Below are 23,543 nucleotides of genomic sequence, written 5' to 3' on the forward strand. Positions count from 1 at the left end.
GGGCTGATGGGAGTTAAAGCCCACAACATCTGGAGAGCACCCATTTGGGGAAGGCTGCATGTCCCACATTTCCTGGGTGAAAGAAAGGTGGGCATGGGTGCAGATGGCAACTGCATGGGTGGCGACAGCTTTTTTTGCATCTACAAGGTACAGCAGCTCCACTGGCAACTTTGCCCATATGGATCAGGTGGGCAACAGATCCGCTTGTTCCTTGAGTAGTACTATCTGATTAAGCTTGGGGCTGGCGGAAGGAGAATAGGAAGCTGGTTGCCCTTAGTGGAAAGAAGAGGCACATAATAGGACAGAAAGAGCCACGAGGGCCTGGAAAGGATGCACCATGCTAGTGTGATGTACCTGGGGGTACCCCTGACGATCGGTGGCCTGGAAGAGGTACCAGTTCTCTTTGCTGGTCTGTTTCTTCAAGAGTAGAGTCACCACCAGGGTGAATTCATCAGGCAAGCCCCGGGGGAACAGCTGTCTGGGAGCAAAGAGGGGGGGGGAGAGATGTGAGGAAAGGGAGGCAGCCAATGGGGGCAGACAAGAAAGCTCTAGAAAGGGAATACAGCAATTCATGACATCATTCCCATGGTGGGACATTTTGCCTCAAGGACAATGCTGGATGCCCAGAGGCAGCCAGGCCAGTGAAAGTAGTGATAGCAGGCAGGTCTTTTGCTCAGGATACGTATGTGCGTGTAAATAAATGAAAAGGGGGAAAAAAACACACATAGGAAAATAGAAACCACAGTCACCTGCTCCCCCCCCCCCCCGTGGAAAAGAATAACAAAAACCCTTGACAATATATTACACCATAATCTTGTCATCCTTGCTAGAACTGAATTCAAAACGGTGTAAAAGCACAATATGTTTTGACGTAACCCTGAATCCTTGCTGCATTTAATAAATGGCTGCCAATTTGTTGCTAATTTATCTTGTCTTTGTCTTTTCTCTTTCATTTTGATGTAATCAGTTAACTTGGCCATTGAGGTAAACTCCCACATTTATGGGAGTCACCTTATATTGAGTTCATGGTTTATAAGTAGCCTTATAAAATATTGTTTTGTTTTTACGGTTATTTATCAGCTGACAGTTGATAAGAAAAATATTGTGGTGGTGTGCACCAAAAAGTTCAGTAAAAAATCATGGACAAAACATCATAAAACATAGATCACTAGTCTGACTCACTATAAAGCAGCCTCCCCTTTGCAAATACACCAAGCAGACACTGAATCAAAGCTTGCACCTTATTTTCAAGGAGACTAATTAAACAATCACAGAACATGTTGGGAAAGATACGTATCAGTCCATAAGAACACGTATGCTCGCACACACGTTAGATGGAAATGAAACTTTAAATGGCAGATTAATCAACAACAGCTGTAGTTTATTCAGTGGGGTGGGGGTCCCTTTTCATTCTGAATAATGTTCAATTTCTGTTGGGGTGTTGTTGTTGTTTTGCAGCTATTTTGGCTCTGGTGACTTATGGAAAGAAAAAGAACACATTAACAATGACCTTTCCCTCTAATGAGTGCTCACTTTTGTTTATTAAGCAGTAAACTATCTTTCACTTTCTTCATTTCCCCCCAAAAAGGCATCCATGTGCAATATGCCAATTTATTTTAATTAACGTTAATATATCTAAAGACAGATGATTACTCAAAGGATTTGTTTACAGGTAGGTAGCCGTGTTGGTCTGGATCGAAGTAAAATAAAAAAATTCCTTCAGTAGCACCTTAAAGACCAACTAAGTTTTTATTTTGGTATGAGCTTTCGTGTGCATGCACACTTCTTCAGATACAGTGAAATGGAAGTTTCCAGGCACTTATGTAGAGAAGGGGTGGGGAGGGGTGGGGATGGGGAGGGGGGATCACTCAGAAGGGTGGTGGAAATGGGTGATTGACTGACTGATAGCTGTTGATGACCGCAAAGGACTGCAAATGGTTTTGCATGAAAAAGCAAGGGTTGAGATGGCTGAAGATCGCTTATCATGTATAATGAGATAAGAACCCGATATCTCTGTTCAAACCAGGTCCCTCCATGGTTTTGAGCTTGGTGATAAGTTGCAATTCAGCAACTTCTCTTTCCAGTCTATTTCTGAAATTCTTTTGTAGTAAGACAGCTAGGAGAACACTTCAATCTCCCAGGACATTCTATACAAGATCTCAAAGTAGCTGTCTTACTACAAAAGAATTTCAGAAATAGACTGGAAAGAGAAGTTGCTGAATTGCAACTTATCACCAAGCTCAAAACCATGGAGGGACCTGGTTTGAACAGAGATATCGGGTTCTTATCTCATTATACATGATAAGCGATCTTCAGCCATCTCAACCCTTGCTTTTTCATGCAAAACCATTTGCAGTCCTTTGCGGTCATCAACAGCTATCAGTCAGTCAATCACCCATTTCCACCACCCTTCTGAGTGATCCCCCCTCCCCATCCCCACCCCTCCCCACCCCTTCTCTACATAAGTGCCTGGAAACTTCCATTTCACTGTATCTGAAGAAGTGTGCATGCACACGAAAGCTCATACCAAAATAAAAACTTAGTTGGTCTTTAAGGTGCTACTGAAGGAATTTTTTTATTTTTCAAAGGATTTGTGTTTAATTGGTCAGCCTATAATAAATCCCTTCTACCAGCCCACTAAATCATTTCTTACTGCAGGCATAATGTGGGTTCCAGTTGAGTTTCCTTTCTTTCATGCAAAAATAATAATAATAAAAAATATATTAACAAATAAAAACAGCAATACAATTCTGAAAACAACAAAGCATCAATGAAATGGAATAATAAAACACAGAAGGACCATTAAATTAGAATACATTCTCTGGGGGCTTTAATTAATTCAAAACGGCACCTCAGAATGAAAGAGTCGCAAGAGCCTGCTTAAAAGAGGGCAAAGATAGAGCTGGGCAAAGATTTGTTGGGGTCAGTACCAACTAGGCCTTGTCTCTCATCACCTCAACAGGCTTGGGAACAATGAGAATCATATAACTGTAGAGTTGGAAGGGGCCATGAGGGTCATCTAATCCAACCCCCCTTGTGGGAATATTTTGCTCAACATGGGAGTCGAACCCACAACCCTGAGGTTATGAGACTCATGTTCTGCCGACTGAGCTATGTATCATGTCAGGACCTCACAGAGCTGAAATTTCTAGCATCCTTAACAGTTCCCGGATTCTTGGTAGGGAAATGTATAGTGTAGATGTGTCTCAAATGGAGTTCTCCATTACGGTCATTTCTGAGATCTCTTGCTAGCCCCTAACCCTTCCAGAACAGACTTATGCAATGGCCAATGTGTCTGTTTTTGCTTATTTCCCTCTCCTCTTCCTTACCCCTCAAGCATCACCATGTCTATAACCCTGTAACTCACTATTTTAAATCATGAAACAATGCAGGTGTGTTGGCAGTTGACATACAGTAAAAATAGAAATAGATGAACACAAGAGGCAAAGCTTCCCTCATCATCATGGACACCACGAAAGCACCCTCTGCCCGTGTTCAAAGGCACAGTGGCTCAGTCAGATAGGAAAGGAGGTAACCCTAAAAAGCATTTAGAAGCTCCCCCTAAAAAAACCATAAATAACACTTTGAAAGGATTACTATAATGAGGTCATGGTAGACACAGAGCGAGTCCAACAATTTTGCTCCAGTAGCAACAGCAACCACTAACATCTGTGTTCATTTCCCAGGACATTCAAGGACAAAAACAGCAGCAACAACAACCCATATCCAGTCCAGACAGAATCAGGAGATTTGGAAGCCAAGCAGAGCAGGAATCAATTTCATCTGTGGAATCCATCCTACTATTGCAACATTCATTGCCCACCAGTGACCAATTCTGGGGCTTGGTCAACATCAGTTATTTACGCCAAGTTTTTCCACTACAGAGACTTCCCCTTGCATCACATGGTCTTTGTAGAGGTGTGTCAGAAATGAGCTGTCATTTGGTTTTTTTAAAAAAAATTATTTTATTGATTTTCCATAAGACAAAAATATACAAAAAGCAAAACAAAAACCAAACAAAAGCAAAATACAAAAATACAGAAAAAGATGAAAAAGGGGGGGGAGAAAAACCCCATCTTATTTATGACCTTTACAATATCATCTTGGACTTCCCCGACTCCCCCCACTCTGGGTCCCTTATAATAACCATATAGGCAATGTTCTCTAACTCTACTATTTTCCTTTACACATTACAATTTTATCCTTTTTATTACACCACTATCCATATCTAATCTTACCGACTTTCCTTTATCTTCAATTTCTTCCCTTAATATTTTACCAGAAATATAATTATTATTCAAATCTTAAAATTCTATTCTCCTTTCTTGATTATCTATATTTAGAACCATCCCCCCTTTTGCTGGAGCCAAATTTCCCAGACATTTCAGCGAATTCCTAATGTCAAGCCAGTTTCAGACCATTTAAATCCATCCATTCCAATATCCCTTTATAAATCACCCCATTCCCACCCTTTCCCACCAAACCCCTCAAATTTGTTTCCAGATCTTCAGCCGTCTCTTCCATGCTACACCTGTTGCCCAGCCCACTTCCACTGTCTTTGCATTGTTTTTTAATTCTGTGGAAAGAAACCAGTCCTTTGCAATGTCCAATTCCAAAACAACTTCAATTTCCCCCCTTTTTCTATCCAGTTCCCAGTACAGACTTTGGACTCCCTCTCTCACTAGGAGTCCAACAGTATATACTGTTTCTTTTTTGAGGCCTCCTTGTATCAAACCAGAATCCTGTTCCACATCTCTCACTTGTGGAGCAATGTATCCTTCGTCTTTTCCCTCTTCTTCCAGTATTTGTGTTTGGGCATCTTGCAAGTCTTCTTTGTTCATTAAAGTCGTTTCTTTCTCAAATCCATTTTTTACATCAAAGCAGTCATTTCTCTCTCTCCACAATTTTTTAGCCTCTCTCAGTTGCTTGTTATTCTCATCCAATTCCTGTTTAATCTCCAACAGTAACGTAGAAATCCTTTGCCAAGCCAGGTCTTGTGATGGTATTGTTATGGCTACAGCCATCTTTGATATCTCAAATTTCATATGAGTCCAGCAGATTGTGCGGCCAGAAATGGCAGGGATCAAATTTTGTCTTCTCTAACGCCATTTTTAAGTCCAAACTGGATATATTCTTCCTTTAACACCATTTTCCCATATAATTTCTAAAGTCTTAATCAATACTTTTGATATTTTTTAAACATTCTTTGTTGTTGCCATAATCTAAACACCATTCACTGACCCATCTGGAAACCCGGGACCAGCTTCCAGAGGGACTTTCTTTTAGTAAATCATCGTTTTGCAGGATCCTCCACTTAATCAATCCTCTCCCCTGTGCCTGCTACAAAGGAGGGTTTTTAAGTCCACTTTCTGGTAAATTCAGTGTATTCCACTTTACCAGCTTAGGGTTATTTCATTGCTTCACAGTCTCTCAAGGGGGGGGGGGGCAATCGACTCCCTATTTAAATCACCCCCTGCAGCCAATTCTTAATTTTTTTCGATATTTTTTCCATATACAGCTTTTTGCTGACAGGTTCGAATGTAAAGTCCTTACTTGAAAGAAGGAGGAAATTCACCTCTGGAGCTGCTCCCCCTAAAGCTGACCCCCACCTTTGGCTGCTGCTAAAGGAGGTAGGACAGGCTTCCTCAACCTTGGCCCTCCAGATGTTTTGAGACTAGTTCCCATCATGGGATCATGGGAGTTGTAGGCCAAAAACATCTGGAGGGCTGAGGTTGAGGAAGCCTGAGGTAGGAGGGAAAAAAGGCAAGTTTGGAGCGTAGTTGGCGGTGGCTGTGGTGGAGGAGGAGCAGGTGATGGTGGTAGCAGTGGTGAGCAGTGTGCCCGTCAGGGCCTGGATATGCCGTCGCTCTCAACTGTCCTGCCACCTGAGACAACTGCCCCATCCCGCCCCATGGGCAGGCTGGCCCTGGAGCGGTGGTGGTGATTTCTCAGTGTTTTGGTGGTTTGCATCAGTGATGCAGCTGTGGAGAAAGATGCAGATGAAAAGAGGGAAGAGAAAGCAGGGGAGAAGCTGCCCCTGAGCCAATTCTGGTGTTAATTTTAGAAATTCTCCTCAGCAAAGGAATGCAGGAGGAACTGTAGACGGAGCAAAGGAAAGCATCGGATCAATAAATGAACGGAGCTGGGGAAATCCTCTTATCCCTAGCCAGAGGCACGATAAACAGTCTGAGTTCTCTCTCTCTCTCTCTCTCTCTCTCTCTCTCTCTCTCTCTCTCTCTCTCTCTGCCTCTCTGCTTAGGGCTGCAAAAACAGGGAGAGGTCGCCAAGCATCTGCCAGGCCGACAGACATGGTTGGTGGGCCACATTTGCATTGACTTCATCAAAATTATTGGCAATAATGGAGATCAGGCTGCATAACTTGTGACTTGCCCCCCACCCGTGCTGAAAGCAGTTTCACAGTATCCTGCATGGAGGCTCCACATGATTTGGATAAACCACCATACTTTTTTTTTTTTTTTTGCTGCCAAGCTGAAAATGCAAAGAAAAGTATGTAAAGCTGGGGTGGAGGGTACAAGCACTTTGCATGCAGCAGGAGCAGGAGCTGAAATCTCCCTGCTTTGAATGCACCACAGACTGGCAGGCGTGCCAATGCCACACTTTGCTAGCCCACTGCCGCCGCTGTTTTTCCTAACCTGGAAAATAACTCTGAGTTCTTTCCACTGTTGACTTAGAGCAGCAGCAGCAACTTCTGATAAGAGAGTCTCGCAGGCCAGAGTAAAGAGCAGTGCCTGGTGATGGGGGGGGGGGAGCGATAGCAGCTTTTGCAAAAAAAGAACTGCACAGACGGTTTCCTCATCAGTCTCAGTGTGTGCGTGGAGAGCTTTTCTGACCCTTGGTCTTAGGCTCCCCTACCCAGAAAAGGAATGAGACCAGAACTAATACTTGTTGGCCCCTGCACCTCTGGCGTTGCCATTGTACCGGATACACATTGATCTCCTTGTTGTCTTCTTGGAAGCCCTGCTCCAGGTCGTTTGTCTTTCATTTGCTCCTCTCTCTGTGTTTATTGTGGGGTCATCGTGCCTGGCTCATGAATCACCAAGGCAAAACAAGAACCAGCAGAAGGAGATCATAACAGAGGCGCCCTCGGCTAGCCAAGCGTTTAAACAAACACACCGATTCCCAACTGCCACAGCACCCATCCCTCCATTAAGAAACTGTTTAAAAACTGTCAATGAAGATAAAGAGAGAGGGAGAGGGAGAAAGAGAGAGAGAGAGAGGGAAACCCCAAGGAACTCAAAGGAAATGTTTTGGCATTAGCAAATAAATCTCTCCACTTTTTCTCCACTGTCTAATTTCAGATTCACTCCTCAGCTCGGTTCCAGCCACTGCTCACCAAGGGCTCTGCCCTAGAGTTTCTTCTCCACCTTAGGCCCCACACTATGAACTGAGAGATAAGAAAGGAGATAGCGCAGTAGCCATGTTAAGCAATCCACTATTTTCTCAGACTCCCTTTTATAATTAAGTAATAATAATACTGACCTGCCTTACTGGGGTGTTATATTCTGTACAATTTTTTAAATGTACTTGAAATATGAAAATATATGCATATGAACCTGCTTGTAATCTATTATTTGCTTCTGAACTCCTACTTATGTGCTGACCAATGAAACCAGTTAGGATGGCAAGACAGGGACTTCCCAGTGGTGGCCCTGCATCACCCCTTGCTTGGACCCTTCAATTCTGGCATTTAAGAAAGCTTAAATATTTATACAAATCTTTTTAGTTACCCCTGTTTCTCTGAAAATAAAACATACCCATAAAATAAGACACAGCAGGATTTCTAAGCATTTGCACAATATAAGCCATATCCCAAAAAATAAGACATAGTGATAGGCGCAGTTCTGGAGGAAGAGGCTAGGCTGGACATGTAATTAAAAATGAGACATCCCATGAAAATAAGCCACTATGTGTTTTTTGAGGAAAAATAAATTTAAGACAGTGTCTTATTTTCAGAGAAACACGGTATTGCTATTTCTTAGGAGAGTTTCGGTGACTGAAATCAGAATTCAGTTGTAAGGTTTTCCACAGACTCCCTCTTTTTCTTTTTCTTTGTCTTCTTTTGGCCCTCACCGTTGTTTTCTTTGAAGCTGGTACTATCTGAGTGGTCCTACTCCACATGCGCCCCTGAGAGGTGACTGCGCACCTTCTGCAGACAACTACAGACTTGTCTTCTTTGGAACAGAACAAAAGCGGCAATTGCTAAGAAGGTGGAGGGGAGGGGAGCACTCTGAAAGGAGAGCCATGGCAACTGTTCTGCCATGCACCAGCTACTGTACTGTATTTCCAAAGCCCTCAACCCTTTGTAGCAGAGCCTCCTTCCCTGAAGGCTGAATTCCAGGTGTCTGAATGAGCATTAAAGCAAAGTACCATCATACATGCTGGAATATATTTGTGTTGGATGTTGGTGGCACCATCGGGATCTAAGCAGCCACTAGCCTCTTTTCTGCCATGCCGCATCTTCTGAGCGTGGGTGAGGGCAAGTGCTCTGGCTTAGTGGTTGCGGGGGAAACTGTGTCAGGAACCCCAAGACACTTAAATTAGTGTTGTGATCATCCTCTGCTCTTTTCCTCTTGGCTTTCCATTTTGCTAATAGTTGAAAATACTTCTTCAGTGGGCACTGAAGACCCAAACATGGTGGCTTAAGTAAACCTTACCGAAGAAAATAGGAAGAGCCTACTGGATCAGGCCAATGGCCCCTGAAATCCAGCATCCTGTTCTCACAGTGGCCAACCAGATTACTGTGGGAAATCCACAAGCAGGATTCAAGCACAGGAGAACTTTCTCCTGATGTGGTTTCCAGCAACTGATGTCCCGAAGCCTCCAACCACGGAGGCAGAGAGCATAGTAGCCATCAACAGCCTGCTCCACCATGAATTTGCCCAATTCTCTTTTGAAGCCATCCTAGGTGGTGGCCATTGCTACTTCCTATGGGAATGAGTTCCATAGTTTAACTATGTGCTGTGGAAAGAAGTATTTTCATCTGAATCTTCCAATGTTCAGCTTCACTGGATGTCCACAAATTCTAGTGTTGGAAGAGAGGGAGAAGAAGAAGAAACTCCCCCCCCCCACTTTCTCCATGCCATTGTGTAAGCTTCTATCATGCCACCTCTAACCTGGCTTTTCTCTGAGCTGAAAAGTCTCAAATGCCACAACCTTTCTTCACAGGGGAGTTGCTCCTTCCCTTTGATCATTTTGGTTGCCTTGATGGGTCTTTTATGGCCAATGGCTACTAGCTATGAAATACTCCCCAACTTGGATGGGAGTGGAGAGAATAAGGTTAGGCAGTTCTGGAAGAAACAAAATAAAAAAAGTCCTTCCAGTAGCACCTTACAGACCAACTAAGTTTCTCATTAGTATGAGCTTTCGTGTGCATGCACACTTCTTCAGATACTTATTTCGTGCATGCACACAAAAGCTCATACTAATGAGAAACTTAGTTGGTCTCTAAGGTGCTGCTGGAAGGATTTTTTTAATTTTGTTTTGACTATGTCAGAGCAACACGGCTACCTACCTGTAACTAGTTCTGGAAGAGCAAGAGATAGACGGAGTTCTGGCAGGGAGGAGCATTTTCACACAAAGGTCTTCCCGACAATCAGATGCACAACAAAATTTTGTGTTCTGTCCTCAGGGCCCAGGGCTCTTCCACTTGCATCTTCCCCCTCACTATTGGAGCAGAGTCTTCCTCTCCTCTCCTCTTTGCAGCTGCAGGCGAGTGGAATATTCTGTTCCTCCCAGGGGAAGCTGTTATTTCTGGCCTCTTGCATCTACTTCTACAGGCCTCATCATGAGGTAGGATGGCAGGAGGGAGGCTGTACGGAGGAAGGGAGGGTCTGAAGCACCACTCCAGACTTCATTTCAGGCTCAGTTGAAACAGTCTTGGTGGGTTGTGTGCATTCACTTCCATGCAACCACATCCATACATGCATGATTTTTCCTGTTGTTGAATGGGGGGGGGCACACGCCACTGACTCCCCCCCCCTTTACTAATTTTATGTCCATCTGCAAACTCCAGAGTTCCCTGAGAATGGAGATGTCTTGCCCTTGTTTCCTGATGGTCCTGCTTTGCCTACAGAGCTGTTGCCCAAGCCACCCAAGTTCGATTTTAAAGGGAGGCTACTGTGTAAATTGCCATGGTGGGTGTGTATGTGTGTTTTGGCATTTGTGAAGATTGGAGGTCCTGCCACTTTCAGTTTTACTTATTTTAAGTTATGGTTACAGGTCACCTTTCTGAGGTTTATCAAAATGTTAATTTTATTGTATCGTAGTGCTTAAATTTTAAACGATTCTTACTGGTGGGTTTTTTTTGTGTGTGTGTGTTTTGCTATTCTCCATTCTAAGTACTTTTAAGTGCCAAAAATGCCCAGGAAGGATAAAGCAGTCCCATAAACTGGGAACTGAGTGCAGCTGTGCTTTCTGATTTACTTCATGAGGATCAAAAGCCCCAGTGCCTGAACTGAAGCAAGTCCTGGAAAGGACACAAGTCCTCGCAGCACCTCCCCTTTTATACATTAAAGGCTGTCCTACATGCAGAGGCAGGAGAAGAGGGAAGCCAGTTTCTAAGCCTGCTTTTTCTGCACTGCTGCTGGGTCCTGATGAAAGGAAAGGCCTACCTAGTAAACAGCTTAAGCTGCTTCAATCTACCCGTCTAGACCCGTCAGGTTGCCTGCCAAGTTTCAGTGGAGGAAGGAAAACACACATGGTGCAGGGATTGCATAATGGTCCTGGAAAAGGCCCAAGTCCTTTGCTCTTGTGCTGTGATTTACTTTCTAGGATTAAAACATCCTTCCAGCCATCAGGCTGTGGCTGAGGCACCCACAGAATCCTTACTCAGGGAGACCGCAGGCTCTTTTATAGAGTTAACAGAATAAGTTTATTTGTGTTTGGGGCTGGTACCCAATGGGCACCCCGTCCAAGACACACCCCAATGAGATGTCTACTCCCCAAGGGGTTCCGGTTTCCGCCTGCAGGAATGGCGGACCTGTTTTCCATCTCTCTGACCTTTGTAAGGAATTTGGCGGTTGCTAGGGGAGTAAATGGCAACCCCCTACCCTCTCCGGGGGTTACGGAGAGGGGCCGCTGGCCCGCGATGCCCCCAGACCCACTCCGACTGTTTTTGGAGTGGGGGGAGCTTGGGCTGAGCACTTACAAGGGCCAGGACTCCCGGACGCTAATCTGCATGGCGGGGATTTCCATGGTTAAAGAAGATAATTAGGCTTAAATCTATGGACATACTTCAGAAGGAGGGAAAGAAGCGCTGTTTACTGCTGAGAAATTTATGCTGCCGAGTGAGAGGAGTCAAAGATTGTACTGCATCTGGAAGAAGGATTGATGGGGACGGAGCGATAAGGGGAGTGAGTTTTTATTTTATTTATTTTTTCTTCATATTGTTGCCTCGTACCTTCCCGGACGCGATGTCCTGGCTTGTTTGGAGTGAAAGAGAAGCAAAAGACTGTGTGAGTTGAACCTTATAACTGTTGTTACTGAGCATATTTTTTTAAAGATGTGGAGTTGCCGATGAGAAAAGCCCCCCCCCTAGTCGGACGGAAGGAGTTCTGAATGCGCTCGGAGGATTTATGAGCTGTGACGCACTTTAAATTGGAGCAGCGACCTGAAGCTAAGTTCAGCTATAGGGCAAGGAGATCCATTAATTTACCAAGAGTCTATGGTTTGATGTTTGGGTCTCCTGCCTGGAAAAGCTGTAAATTCTATAATGATCGCACTTCCGGTCTGCCGCCATCAGCCGCCGGCGGGGTTCGTTTCGGTCTCCGAGACACCCGCCGCTACCGGGGAGGGGGAGAGTCGCGCGGGCGCCGCGACCTCCCGGAGAATCCCCAGATTGTGCGTTCTGGGGGCTGATACCCAGCAGCGCTCCAAAAAAAGCCATGGAAACCGCCCGGAGAGCCCCCGTTGGAGCCTCCGAGAGCAGGCTGTACATGGCGGAGCCTTGGGTCCATTGCTACCCCGGTAGCGGGAAGCTCCGAGCCGGAGACAGAGGAGCGGCAGATACCTTCAAATCAAGATCTGGACTGTGAGTAAGATAATTCAATTTGATTTTAAAAGAAGAATTTGGACTCGGGAGGGGAATAAAAAACGGAGGTCGTTCCCCCCCCTACCCGGAAGGCTGTGCCACAACCAACTTGCCTGCAGCCGATTGAAGAGAAGGGGCGCGGATCCCCCTGAAAATTGAACTCGTATCCCCCCTTAGAAGGCAGAACTAAGGGGGGGGGAATATATATCTTAGACTGTGTTGGTAAATTTGATATCGTGATCAAGAACCCCCCTCCCGGAAACCGGGGGCAGGAGCCTAAAGCCGCGACCAGTTGACAACATAAGGATTTATAAAGAGTAATTGCTGCGATTCTGTGATCTTTTTTTTTTGGATTATATTTTGGACTATATTTAAGTTGATTGACGTGATAAAGTGGAGAATTGGAAAATTTGAGTTAAGAATTTGAATTATAAATGACAAATATGGTTGGAAACAAACAAAGGAATTAGTTTGGACATTACAGCACCATCTCTGGCGGATCAGGTTATAATTCCCACGGGAACATAGAAGGACAAAGAAGGCTGCCAGCCAAAACAACCCGCTTACAAATGGAGGAGGTCGAGCTGCAACATATTTTAGACTTTATTAGAGAAATGACAGAGGAAGTACGTTATGGCAAAGTTAACATTCAGACTTTAAAAGAAGACCAACAACAGATATCCCCAACGGAAATTTTAGAAATGGAAGAAGAAGAAGAAATCATTGAACAACGGACTGAAAATAAGGAGCAATGGATTGAGAAATCAATGCAACCTGTGAGAGAGGAAGCATTGACCACCTACGTGACTTTGGATGCTAAGGACCAAGATGGACTCTGGGACCTGGTCTGCCCAGTGAGAGAGGGCGACCAGATCCCAGAAAGAAACAAAGAAACTGAGGAGGGAGGAAAGAGTCTGGCCATTGCCCCCCCAGTGAGAGTGAGGGGACGCAGACCAGACAGAAGATTGGAAATAGGGGATACTGGAAATAAAGATGAGGGTGGGAGGCTGGTGGAAGAATTAAAACAACAGAAGGGGAAGAAGGAGGAATGGGGTGGTTTAGAATGGCTAAGAGTGGGTGTGGGGTAAAGAAGGAATACAAAGTAGATGAATGGATGGATCAAAAGGCTTGAAATTGGACAGTATGAAGACGCTGGCCGGGGAAAAGGGGAAACTGCTACCTGGGGAGGGAGGGGGTGGGATTTGAGGTTTAGCTATAAGATTGGATAGAATCTGAATCAGGAAATGGTATATCTTTTTAGGGGGAAATTATAGGCTAAAGGAAATTATTAGAAATAGTTAAAAGTAATGTAGTTTAAAATTTAATAGAAATTGTTGTGTGGGGTAAAAAAAAGAAGTTGTGAAATTTGATATGGAATAGACCCGGGAGGGGAGGGACGGGGAAGTCGGGGACAAGATATTGTTAGAGATATTACTTTTCTTTTTTCTCTTTTTTCCTTTTTGTGCTTTTTCTTTTTTTTTTCTTAATTTTTCTTTTCTACTTTTTAAGCTTTTGTATTTTTGTGTGGTTTTTTTTTATTGCAAAAATTTCAATAAATATAATTATAAAAAAAAAAAAAAAAAAAATTCTATAATGATCGTAAATCTTCATGGCTATGAGAGAAAAGCGAAAGTGATCTGAGCTTTTTAAGATGGCGCTACTTCGAATTGCTTCAACGCAACAGGAGCTCCATTAAGAAGATTTATGGGGAGGCTGGACTGATTAACTCACACAGGAGAAAGAACATCTGTGAGACTTTGTTTGATATTTATATCAGCAGCTGGGAAACAATCGTGAAAGTGGAAAACATCTATGTGACTGTAAGGGGAAGATCTGGATTATTATGAACTTGAAGGACGATTTGAACTTTAGAAAAAAGACGGCAGTGGACAGTTGCGAGGAATTCCCAATTTCTTGAAGCATGGGAACCCAAATAAAAAATTCTTTAGATGATTTGGCATAACATTCGGTCTGATTGATATATATATGTGTATAATTTGAAATATTGAATGTGATATAATTGGTTTTAATTGGAAAATTAATAAAAATATTTAAAAAAAAAAAAGAGATGTCTACTCCCCAAGGACTATTCGATTTACGACATTTGCATCCTCCCTTTCCTCCCAGGAGCTTAAGGCAGCATGCATGGTTCCTCTCCCCACCTCCATTTCATGCTCACAACAACCTTGTGAGGAAGGTTAGGCCGGGAGATGGTGACTGACCCCAGGTCACCTGGTGAGCAGCATGGCTGAGTGGGGATTTGAACCTGGATCTCCCTGAGCCTACTCCAGCACTTTCATCATGAAAGCACACGGGCCTCTCATTTTCCTTCATCCAAGAAGCTCAAGGGGCAGATATGGTTCTCCCACTCACATGCCTTACAACAAGCCCATGAGGTGGGCTAAGCTGCCAGGTTCAGAGCAGCTGGCCCAAGAGCACTCAGAAGCGGAGATCTGAAGCTGAGCCTCCACAACCCAATGCAGATTGCATCATGTTAGCTCTGAGGTGCAGTGGAGAGCAAGGCTAGATCCTTTTCGCATGTATTGCTGTCAAACCAGGTGCTCTCCTCATCTTTTATTTGTGCACCTGATTATTCCTGCCCAATTATTCCTAATATTTGTCCCTATGGTCAGCTCTTGCACTGTACAGTATACCTTGAAGATTTAGGTACAGACTCAAAAGGCTGGAAGAAGAAGAGGGGGAGGAGGAGGAGGAGAAGGAGGAGAAGGAAGAGGAGGAGTTTGGACTTGATATCTCGCCTGTTACTCCCCTTAAGGAGTTTCAAAGCAGCTAACAATCTCCTTTCCCTTCCTCCCCCACAACAAACACTCTGTGAGGTGAGTGAGGCTGAGAGACTTCAGAGAAGTGTGACTAGCCCAAGGTCACCCAGCAGCTGCATGTGGAGGAGCGGGGAAGCAAACCCGGTTCACCAGATTACGAGTTCACTGCTCTTAACCACTACACCACACTGTATTTCTGCAAGTTCAAAATTTACCACTACCCCACCAAGCCTGGGGCAAATCACTCTGTGTGCCTCTGCCAGCCTCAGTTCCCCATCTGCAATATGGGAATTCATGACACATGTTGCAAGGTTGTTGCGCAATTTTCGGAGGCTGTATACCTCTGCATACTAGTTGCTGGGATTCACACATGAGAAGAGAGCTGTTGCATTCTGGTCCTGCTAGTGAGCTTCTCATAGGCATCTGGTTGGCCACTGTGAGAACCAGCAGGGATCCAGCAGGGTCTTACAATAAGCTCTATTGTTCTCTCTGCAATAGCAAATACTCAATTCCTAAATGGGAATAAATAAAACCCACTTGGCTTAATAACTTAAACGACTGCTCTGATGACATGAGGCACATGCAGCCACGTACTACTTTTTGGAATTGAGAGCAGGCATACTCACTCCGTTGGTCGGACCAGAGGGGTGCTGCCCAGTCGCAGGATCATTGGGCCTTTGGGGTTTCGGATCTTCTTAATGGCTGAGGTCTTCAGCAGAGCAAACCTTTTAATTAGATTAAATCCTGCCAAAGACACAGAAGAGAAAGGAGCATAGATTGAGAGTCCAGCCTCCCATTCCAGATGTCAAGTGAATTACCCCAGTTCCCATTCTCCCCTACAGACAAGTTGCTGGGGCAGGTTAAACTCCGAAAATGTGAGAAAGTAGAAAGTGAAAGGCTCTGTGGCATTACAAAAAAAACCCACAGTTCATCCCTTTTTTGTGTCTGTTTATTTAAAAAAAATGTATTCCCTGGTTGATTGAGAGTTTTATGTTTGGAATGCCACATTTTAAAATTTTCTTTGGTTAGGGCTTGTCCTGTCACATTTAATTTGTTCACAATGATGAGCTTGATATTAATCAGTTAGTTTTCATTTCATTAGTTTTCATTTATGAATCACTTCCTATGAAGGATCTCAAAGCAATTTTCACAGTACCATAAACACATATACTGAACAATTACATTGCTGCAAAAACAATGTAAAAGCATTTGCATGTGTGAAAACAATTGCAGATCAAATGCAGATGCCTCTTGGGATGGAGAGCTTCACTTATTTAAAGAGGAAAGGCATTAAAAAAATGACAAAGGGCACTTTTGTTCCAACAAATTCTGGAGGATAAGACTCCCTCAGAAGGTGGTGGACTCGCCTTCATGGGAGGTTTCTAAACAGAGGTTGGATAGCCATCTGTCAGGGAATGTTTAACTGTGGTTCCTGGATTGCAGGGGGTTGGGCTAGATGACCCTCAGGGTCCCTTCCAACTCTACAATTATATGATTCTGTGATTCTCTGAAATACTAGGTCATTGTGGGTTACTCTCCACACTGCCCATCTTTCTTCCCAGCTTCAAGACCAGAATGCTTGCCAGTCCTGCCCGTGGCACTACAAGAGATCCTTAGGCAGCTTTGGATACTCCTTGGACTGCATGACTTTGTGGTTGCAATGTTTTCTATTTGCTGCCCCCAGCTGAGTGGATCTTCCTGCCCGATTCTGCTGGATCTCAGATCCACAGGTCCTGATTAGATAGATTTATCTCTGCCCCCTTGCAAATTCCTAGGCAGCGCCGGATTTAAGTTTGATGAGGCCCTAAGCTACTGAAGGTAATGGGGCCCTTTATATGTCCAGCTGTCCTTTGTCAACAACAAATAGCTGCTGTTTTTTGTGTTGAATATATACTATATGGTAATTTATAGACCTAATAGGTATCTAAAGCCATGTGCACATAACAAAATATGTATTTTATCAAAGTAATTGTTGAACTGAAATACAATTAAGAATAAGTATATTAATAGTGAAATCATTATTAAGCTCTAACTTAAGTTTTCCCCCCTTTACATTTTTTTTGGGGGGGGGCAAGAGAGTGGGGCCCTAAGCTATAGCTTGTTTAGCTTATACGTAAATCTGGCACTATTCCTAGGGAGGAAAGAGATTGTGGCCAGAGGCCAGCGAGGAGAATAATTTTTTTTTGAAAGACAAAACAAACTTACCAGTTATATTTACATATTGGTCACTAGTCTGGTCCAGCCGGAGACCTTCCTTCTGCATTTGTGGACATTTCTCGCCTGCAAGACAGTACATTGAACATGGATTGAGTAATACATTTGAAAGCTGGTAGGTAGCCATGTTGGTCTGACGCAGTAGAAATATATATTAAAAATAAAATAACTGTCCATTAGCACCTTAGAGACCAACTAAGTTTGTCATTGGTATGAGCTTTCATGTGCATGCACACTTCTTCAGATACTTCTTTCATGCATGCACACAAAAGTTCATACCAAGGACAAACTCAGTTGGTCTCTAAGGTGCTACTGGACACACTCTCTCTCTCTCTCTCCACACACACACACACACACACACACACACACACACACACACACTTGAAAGCTGCCCATATAACCTGCCATTAAAAATTAAGCAGCAACATGTTAGTCTGTCCTTTTGTTTTACAAAGGGAAGTGCGTCTGAGTAACAATGATGAACAGGATATTGCTATGAACTTTGGAAGTTTTGAGAAATCTCCATATCGGCTATGACGCTAAGTCCTGCCTTGCCAAGACCCCATGTGAGATCCTTCTATTGCAATGTGTTCCACTTTATTTCGGAAACAAAGGCAATGAATAATAGTGTAGTATAAAGCAAATGACTCAGCCCTTTGATATGCATTTACCAGAAACCTTGTTTTCTCTTCATAGCAGTCCCACCCAACCGGCAGCAAGCCTGTGGCTGAAAGCTGGCTTGGGTACAACATATCCCCACAGAAATTAAGCAGACACATGCAAGACGCCATCACAACAAAGTGGCTATGAGGATGAGCAAGTAAGCCCATCATTCACATTTCATGGTAGCCTTGATTGCACTAGAGCCTTGCACAGACAAAAACCAAGGCACACGGATTGTGCAGATGGGGAACAGAATCAAGATGCAGACCTCTGGGCCATCCTACCATCAGGCAGGAGGCAGCTGCCTCAGGCGGCAGCTTCTGGGTAAATGGGAAGGTGTTAGAGAACAGGGGGAGGTATTAGAGCATTGGGAGGTGTTGGAGAATAGGACAGTGTGACTATTGTCTGCCCCGCATCTCCTAAAGTAGCCTGCTCTCTTCAGGTGTGGTGCAGGATGCTGCTAATCACCCATAGTGTAGTGATATTCAGGTACCAGTCTTCCTGGCTTCAGAACTTGGAATGGGGTGAGAAGGCACTGTCTTGCCCTCTGACCCACACAACAAAATGTCCTGAACAAGCCTTGTGCAAGCATAGGTTGTGGCCAATGTTAGTCCTACCCAGAGTTAACCTGTTGAAATAAATGGGCCCATTAAGCTCAATGGGTCTACTCTGAGTAAAACTGAGTAAAACAACCCATTCCCCTTGCAAAACAAGGGGCTCTTTCTGTTGATTAATGAAGGCTGCTATCTCAATAGAAAACCCCTTTTCTACTCAGAAATGCCACTGGATTTAGTAGGGCTTATATTCAGGTAAATGGGCCTAAGTCTCATACAATTAGTCAACTGAGTTTGGATTGTTGTTCTTTTTTAAAAAGGAGGGTGACAATCCGTGCTTTTTTTCTTTAATAAAAAATGTTTAGGGGTACTCTCACTTTGACTCAAGAAAATCACCATTTTATAGTTCAAATCAGGAAAAATAAATACAGTAAATGGACAAAAGTAGAAAGATTCATAAAATGTTTAGGGGTATGTGTATCCCTGCATCCTCCCCCCCCCCAAAAGCATTGGTGACAATAAACCCTCATTTTAATCTCTCCATGAACAGGAATTAATGTGTATAAAATGTAGGTGATGCCATGCTCCACCCAGTTTCCCCTTCCCTCCTAACTATTTCTGCTACTGTTGTGAAGCTTTCTCTGTCCCCGAAGATTTTCTAGTTATTTGCACTACACAAATAAATACTCTGAGTTCAGATTTTATCAATGCGTTGCAATGTTGCTGAGATCTAAAACAGCCACCAGAGTAAGCCATGGCTGGAAGCTCCACTCTGCATGCGCACAGATATCTTTCAGCTCCCTCAAGGTGCCTCTGGCAAAACGAGGGTTGATCCCTATCCAGTTTCCACATTAGATGACAAGCGGGATGACGCATCTCTCTTGTGGATATTCTGAGACAGATAAGTAAAAGATGTGCACATTTTTTCCAAACCTTCCATGTCATCCTTGCCAAGAGGCAAAGCATTTCTTCATCGCCTATGAATTCCACCCTTTGGCCAAGGAGCTCAAAGTGCCTCACAAGGAGTCATGTCATTTCACTCGCACAATGACCCAGTGAGGTAGGTTAGGCTGAGAGCCAGAAATTTGCCTGCCCAGTACATTTCATGGCTGCCCAGTATATTTCATGGCTCAATGGAGAATGAACTTGGTCTCAGTGAGCAAAGTCTATGACACATCAATGGTCTCTAACTGGAAGATAGGGAGATCCTACTAATGGGGAGTGCCCCAACCCAAGTGAAAGTGGGTCACTCCAGCCTTCTTTCTTTCTTTCTTTCTTTGAAGAGAAAAATTAAGTGTGAAGTAAGAGAGAGGGACGTGGGTGGCGCTGTGGTCTAAACCACAGAGCCTAGGGCTTGCCAATCAGAAGGTCGCAGGTTCAAATCCCTGCGACAGAGTGAGCTCCCGTTGCTCTGTCCCAGCTCCTGCCCACCTAGCAGTTCGAAAGCACATCAAAGTGCAAGTAGATAAATAGGTACCACTATGGCAGGAAGGTAACCGACGTTTCCATGCACTGCTCTGGTTTGCCAGAAGCGGCTTAGTCATGCTGGCCACATGACCCGGAAAAACTGTCTGCGGACAAATGCCGGTTCCCTTGGTGAGATGAGCGCACAACCTGGAATCTGGCTGAAAGTATTCTGCCTGGTGTAGGAAAGTGAAGCCATTTACATCAATTCTTCAATAAGTTCACCAGTTGCTTATCTGCTCCTGGGCCCAATTCAAGGTACTGGGTACCTTTAAAGCCCTAAACTGCTGCTCCAGTTTTGGAATATTCTCCCTGGAGGGATTTGCCTGGCATTGATCTCACGGTCCTCTCAACGCCATGTTAAGACATCATTTGTCCAGGCATTTTAAAGAAGCTACATTAATCTTTGGTCCTCCTTTTTGTTCTTCAGCAGTTGTCTTTTAGCTTTTATTGTTTCATGATGGATTGTGTTATGCTTTTATTGCATATCATTGTTGTTCTTATTCAACATCACTTTGGGATCTGCTTGGATGGTGGACAATTTAGGTTCTTTTTTATTCCTTCCTTCCTGTCTTTTCTTTTTTTAAGTTTAATGTATCTTACACAATTTTTACAAGATTGAAACATAGGACAAGTACATTTCAGACTTAACCAGCTTTAGCAATATAAAATAAGATCATGTTAACAATAAGTCACAAAGAAAATGTTTAATAAGACATTGAATCCATCCATGGTGCATTACATTGTCCTTAACAATATATGTGGTCGAATAAACACAGTAAAAGTGGTTAAATATTCATTGGGGAAAATACATACATACGGTGGTATCTTGGTTTAAGAACAGCTTAGTTTATGAACAACTTGGATTAAGAACGCTGCAAACCCAGAAGTAGGTGTTTTGGTTTGTGAACTTTGCCTTGGAATAAGAACATGTTTCGCTTCCTTTTGAGTGTGTTCCATTTGTAAATTGAGTCCCCTGCTGCTATGGGACAGTACGCCTTGGTTTAAGAACGCTTTGGTTTAAGAACGGACTTCTGGAACAGATTAAGTTCGTAAACCAAGGTAATCAAATACAAAGAAGAGGATTAATCCCACCCAATTCTCCACTACTCCTTTCCCATGATCTCTGCCAGGCCAGTCATTTGGCACCTGCCCTAGGAGTGCAGGAGATCGTAGCCTCAAATTGATGTGGTACTTTCTACATTACTCTTACCTCTTCTTCCCTTCGCAGAAATACCTGTGTTTCTGATCCAATAAGGGTTATTTTAGACCCTTATTGGATCCTCTATCCATCAATCTCCCTTACACTTCTACCCCCCTGACTGATCCAAATAAGCACTACAGGGCAAAATTATGCATTATTGTCCAGCTGCTGGAAAATGGTGATGTCAAAAGTGTCTTGTATGAGTCCTCTGAGCCACCGCAGCCAAGGAAAAAGTTGGGAGTAAATGCATTGTGAGAAAAGCAGCAAATGAGACTTTTGACATGATCTTCCTGGCCATAGGAGCCAACTCCTAGGGGCCATGGGGGGTTTGGCCTCCACAACAAAATATTTGAGGGGGCATTGCCATTCAAATGGTGTGCGTTCACCATGTTATGTGATCAATAAAGTGGGTCGGGGCTTATCTGAGTGAGCCCCTACAATGTTTTATTCAAGTTGGCACCCCTGTTCCTCCTGGCCATTCTCTCGCCTTTGGAAACATAAAACTTCGACTCATTTGAAGTCATTGCCCATCTTCCCCTCACTCTTTGGTAGAGGAAAAGTGTTCTTCACCCACTGTCTCTCAGAAGGGTCACCCAATCAAACTGCTGAGCAGTAGGTTTAGGCCCAAAATGACTTTCAGGCTACCTTAAGATTGCACCTTCCTATACAAACCTGCCTAGATGTTGAAATCCTGGGGTGGTGAGCACCTTCTTTTAGTCACCATCAGAGACACAGCTAGTGGTAACCAGGGGCGAAGGAAGGGGGGTGCGGTGGGTGCAGCCGCCCAGGGTGTCATCCCTGAGGGGGTGACAAAATGGCACACTGCAGGGGTAGCACTTACCGTGGGGCCTGATCTGCAGCGCGCCCGAGCCACACATCTCTCTTGGGAGTGACATGATGGCTCGGGGCCCTGCACTGCCCCAAACTGCAGTGTGGGGCTTGCGTCCGCCAGGCAGACTCTGTGGGCAGCTTGCTGCAGCACCCATCTGGAAAGATCGCCACCCCACCCCCGTGTCTGAATCGCCATGGCGCCCCCATGAGAAGATTGCCCCATCCCCTCCGCTCTGGGTGCCAGAACAGCTAGCTACGCCCCTGGTGATAACGAGAGAGAGAGAGAGAGAGAGAGAGAGAGCTGCTCCCATATTGTAGAATTCCCTCCTGAGAGGTTAGACTGGCTCCCTCTCGGCCATATTTCCGCTGGCAGAGTAAGAGTTTTCTGTTCAGACAGGCCTTTGGATACTAAGGTGGAGACAATGCTGACCACTGGGCTGCTGCCAGGGCAAACTACAATACTCGTTTTAAATGTGTTCTAATGTATTTTAACTATTGTTGTAACTAGTCTGTCATGATCCCTTTGTACTTTATGATGATGTTTTTTAAATGTTGTAAGCTGCCTTGAATCCTGATTTTGGAGGAAGGTGGGATATAAATACATTTAATAATAAAATAAGGAAGAACACAGGACTTCTCCACACCTGGCTAATGGAACTCACTGCCACAGGATGGACACTGGCATTGTTTTAAAAGGGAAGCTCACAATTAGGCAATCTCATGGTTAGCCAGGTTACCTAAATGAAACTTCCTCAATCAGAGGCAGTGTACCTTTGAAGACATTACATCAATGAAAACAAGAGGCGGGTGCTGCTGCCTTTTCACCCTGAGATGGGGATGGGGGAGAAATTGGGTTCTCTTTCTATTTTAATGTGAATATACCTAATTCACATTTCACAAAGCAATGTGTAAACCACAACACAGCTATCCTTTGAAATCTGCACCACACCCATTTTGCAATGCAGTCCTGCAAGCCCCCTCCACGTGTCTGTTAGAGCATACAACTATGTATAAATTAGGAACAATGCACACTAAAAAGCTGATGAATTCTAGTGGGGCAAAATTGTGGCAAAGTGACTTCAGGACTGGTAAACTTAGAAATGGAGAGAAACTGAAATTTGACAGATTCACCCCTCTTTCAACGGATCCGGTTGACGTTTCTTGGAATTAGGGTTAGGATGCTGAAATTAGGATGGGCTCTCTTTAATGTTCTTTGGTGTCATACCAGAGAGCTGCAAAGTCAGAAACTGACTCCTCCCTGATGAATGATCTCGGAACTGCGGCATTCCCTGGAGTGTTGGCTTGAGCTGCATCATCACAGCCAGTGTGCAGCTGTGGCCACGGTTCACTGCAGCATGTGTCTATAAAGGAACACCACAGCTCCTGAAAAACTGCTCCTGAGGGCCCTTCTGAGGTGTCCAGGCTACAACATCTGCTTAACATCTTCCTGCTAGGACTATTTAAACAACTACAATGGGAAGAGGAAGCCAATGTGTTAGCGTGGGCCATAGGGTGCCCTTGGGAGATCATTTGGGGCACTTTCTGTGCAGCAAAAGGAGAACATGGAACGTTCTAGATAAAGAGCCATCATCACAACTATTTGACCTTCAGCAAAAATCCACAGTGGGAAGCTGTTAGCTGCCACCCAAACATCTTTAGGCGGAAGGCAAGGGAGAAATGGTTCAAATCAATACAAAGCAATGTGACAGAAAGAGTGAATAAAAACTTTTAAACTGTCTCAAGATGGAGTGTTTGGTGGCGGGATTCCCCACATCTACAAGTTG

General features: G+C 44.1%; 1 protein-coding gene across 7 annotated transcripts in view; it reads right to left on the reverse strand.

The window, feature by feature from the left end:
* The window catches only part of COL16A1 (collagen type XVI alpha 1 chain), a 134,437-nt gene that overhangs the window by 93,673 nt on the left and 17,221 nt on the right, over positions 1-23,543 (reverse strand). For all 7 annotated transcript variants that reach the window (XM_035121181.2, XM_035121186.2, XM_035121184.2 and 4 more), the window contains exons 3-5: positions 17,035-17,109; positions 15,456-15,573; positions 355-478 (exon numbers count right to left, since the gene is read on the reverse strand). In XM_035121181.2, the coding sequence (XP_034977072.2) occupies positions 355-478; positions 15,456-15,573; positions 17,035-17,109 (317 nt within the window). The remainder of the gene's footprint in view (positions 1-354; positions 479-15,455; positions 15,574-17,034; positions 17,110-23,543) is intronic.

The sequence above is a fragment of the Zootoca vivipara genome, chromosome 6, assembly GCF_963506605.1.
Source record: "Zootoca vivipara chromosome 6, rZooViv1.1, whole genome shotgun sequence".
Classification (NCBI taxonomy): domain Eukaryota; kingdom Metazoa; phylum Chordata; class Lepidosauria; order Squamata; family Lacertidae; genus Zootoca; species Zootoca vivipara.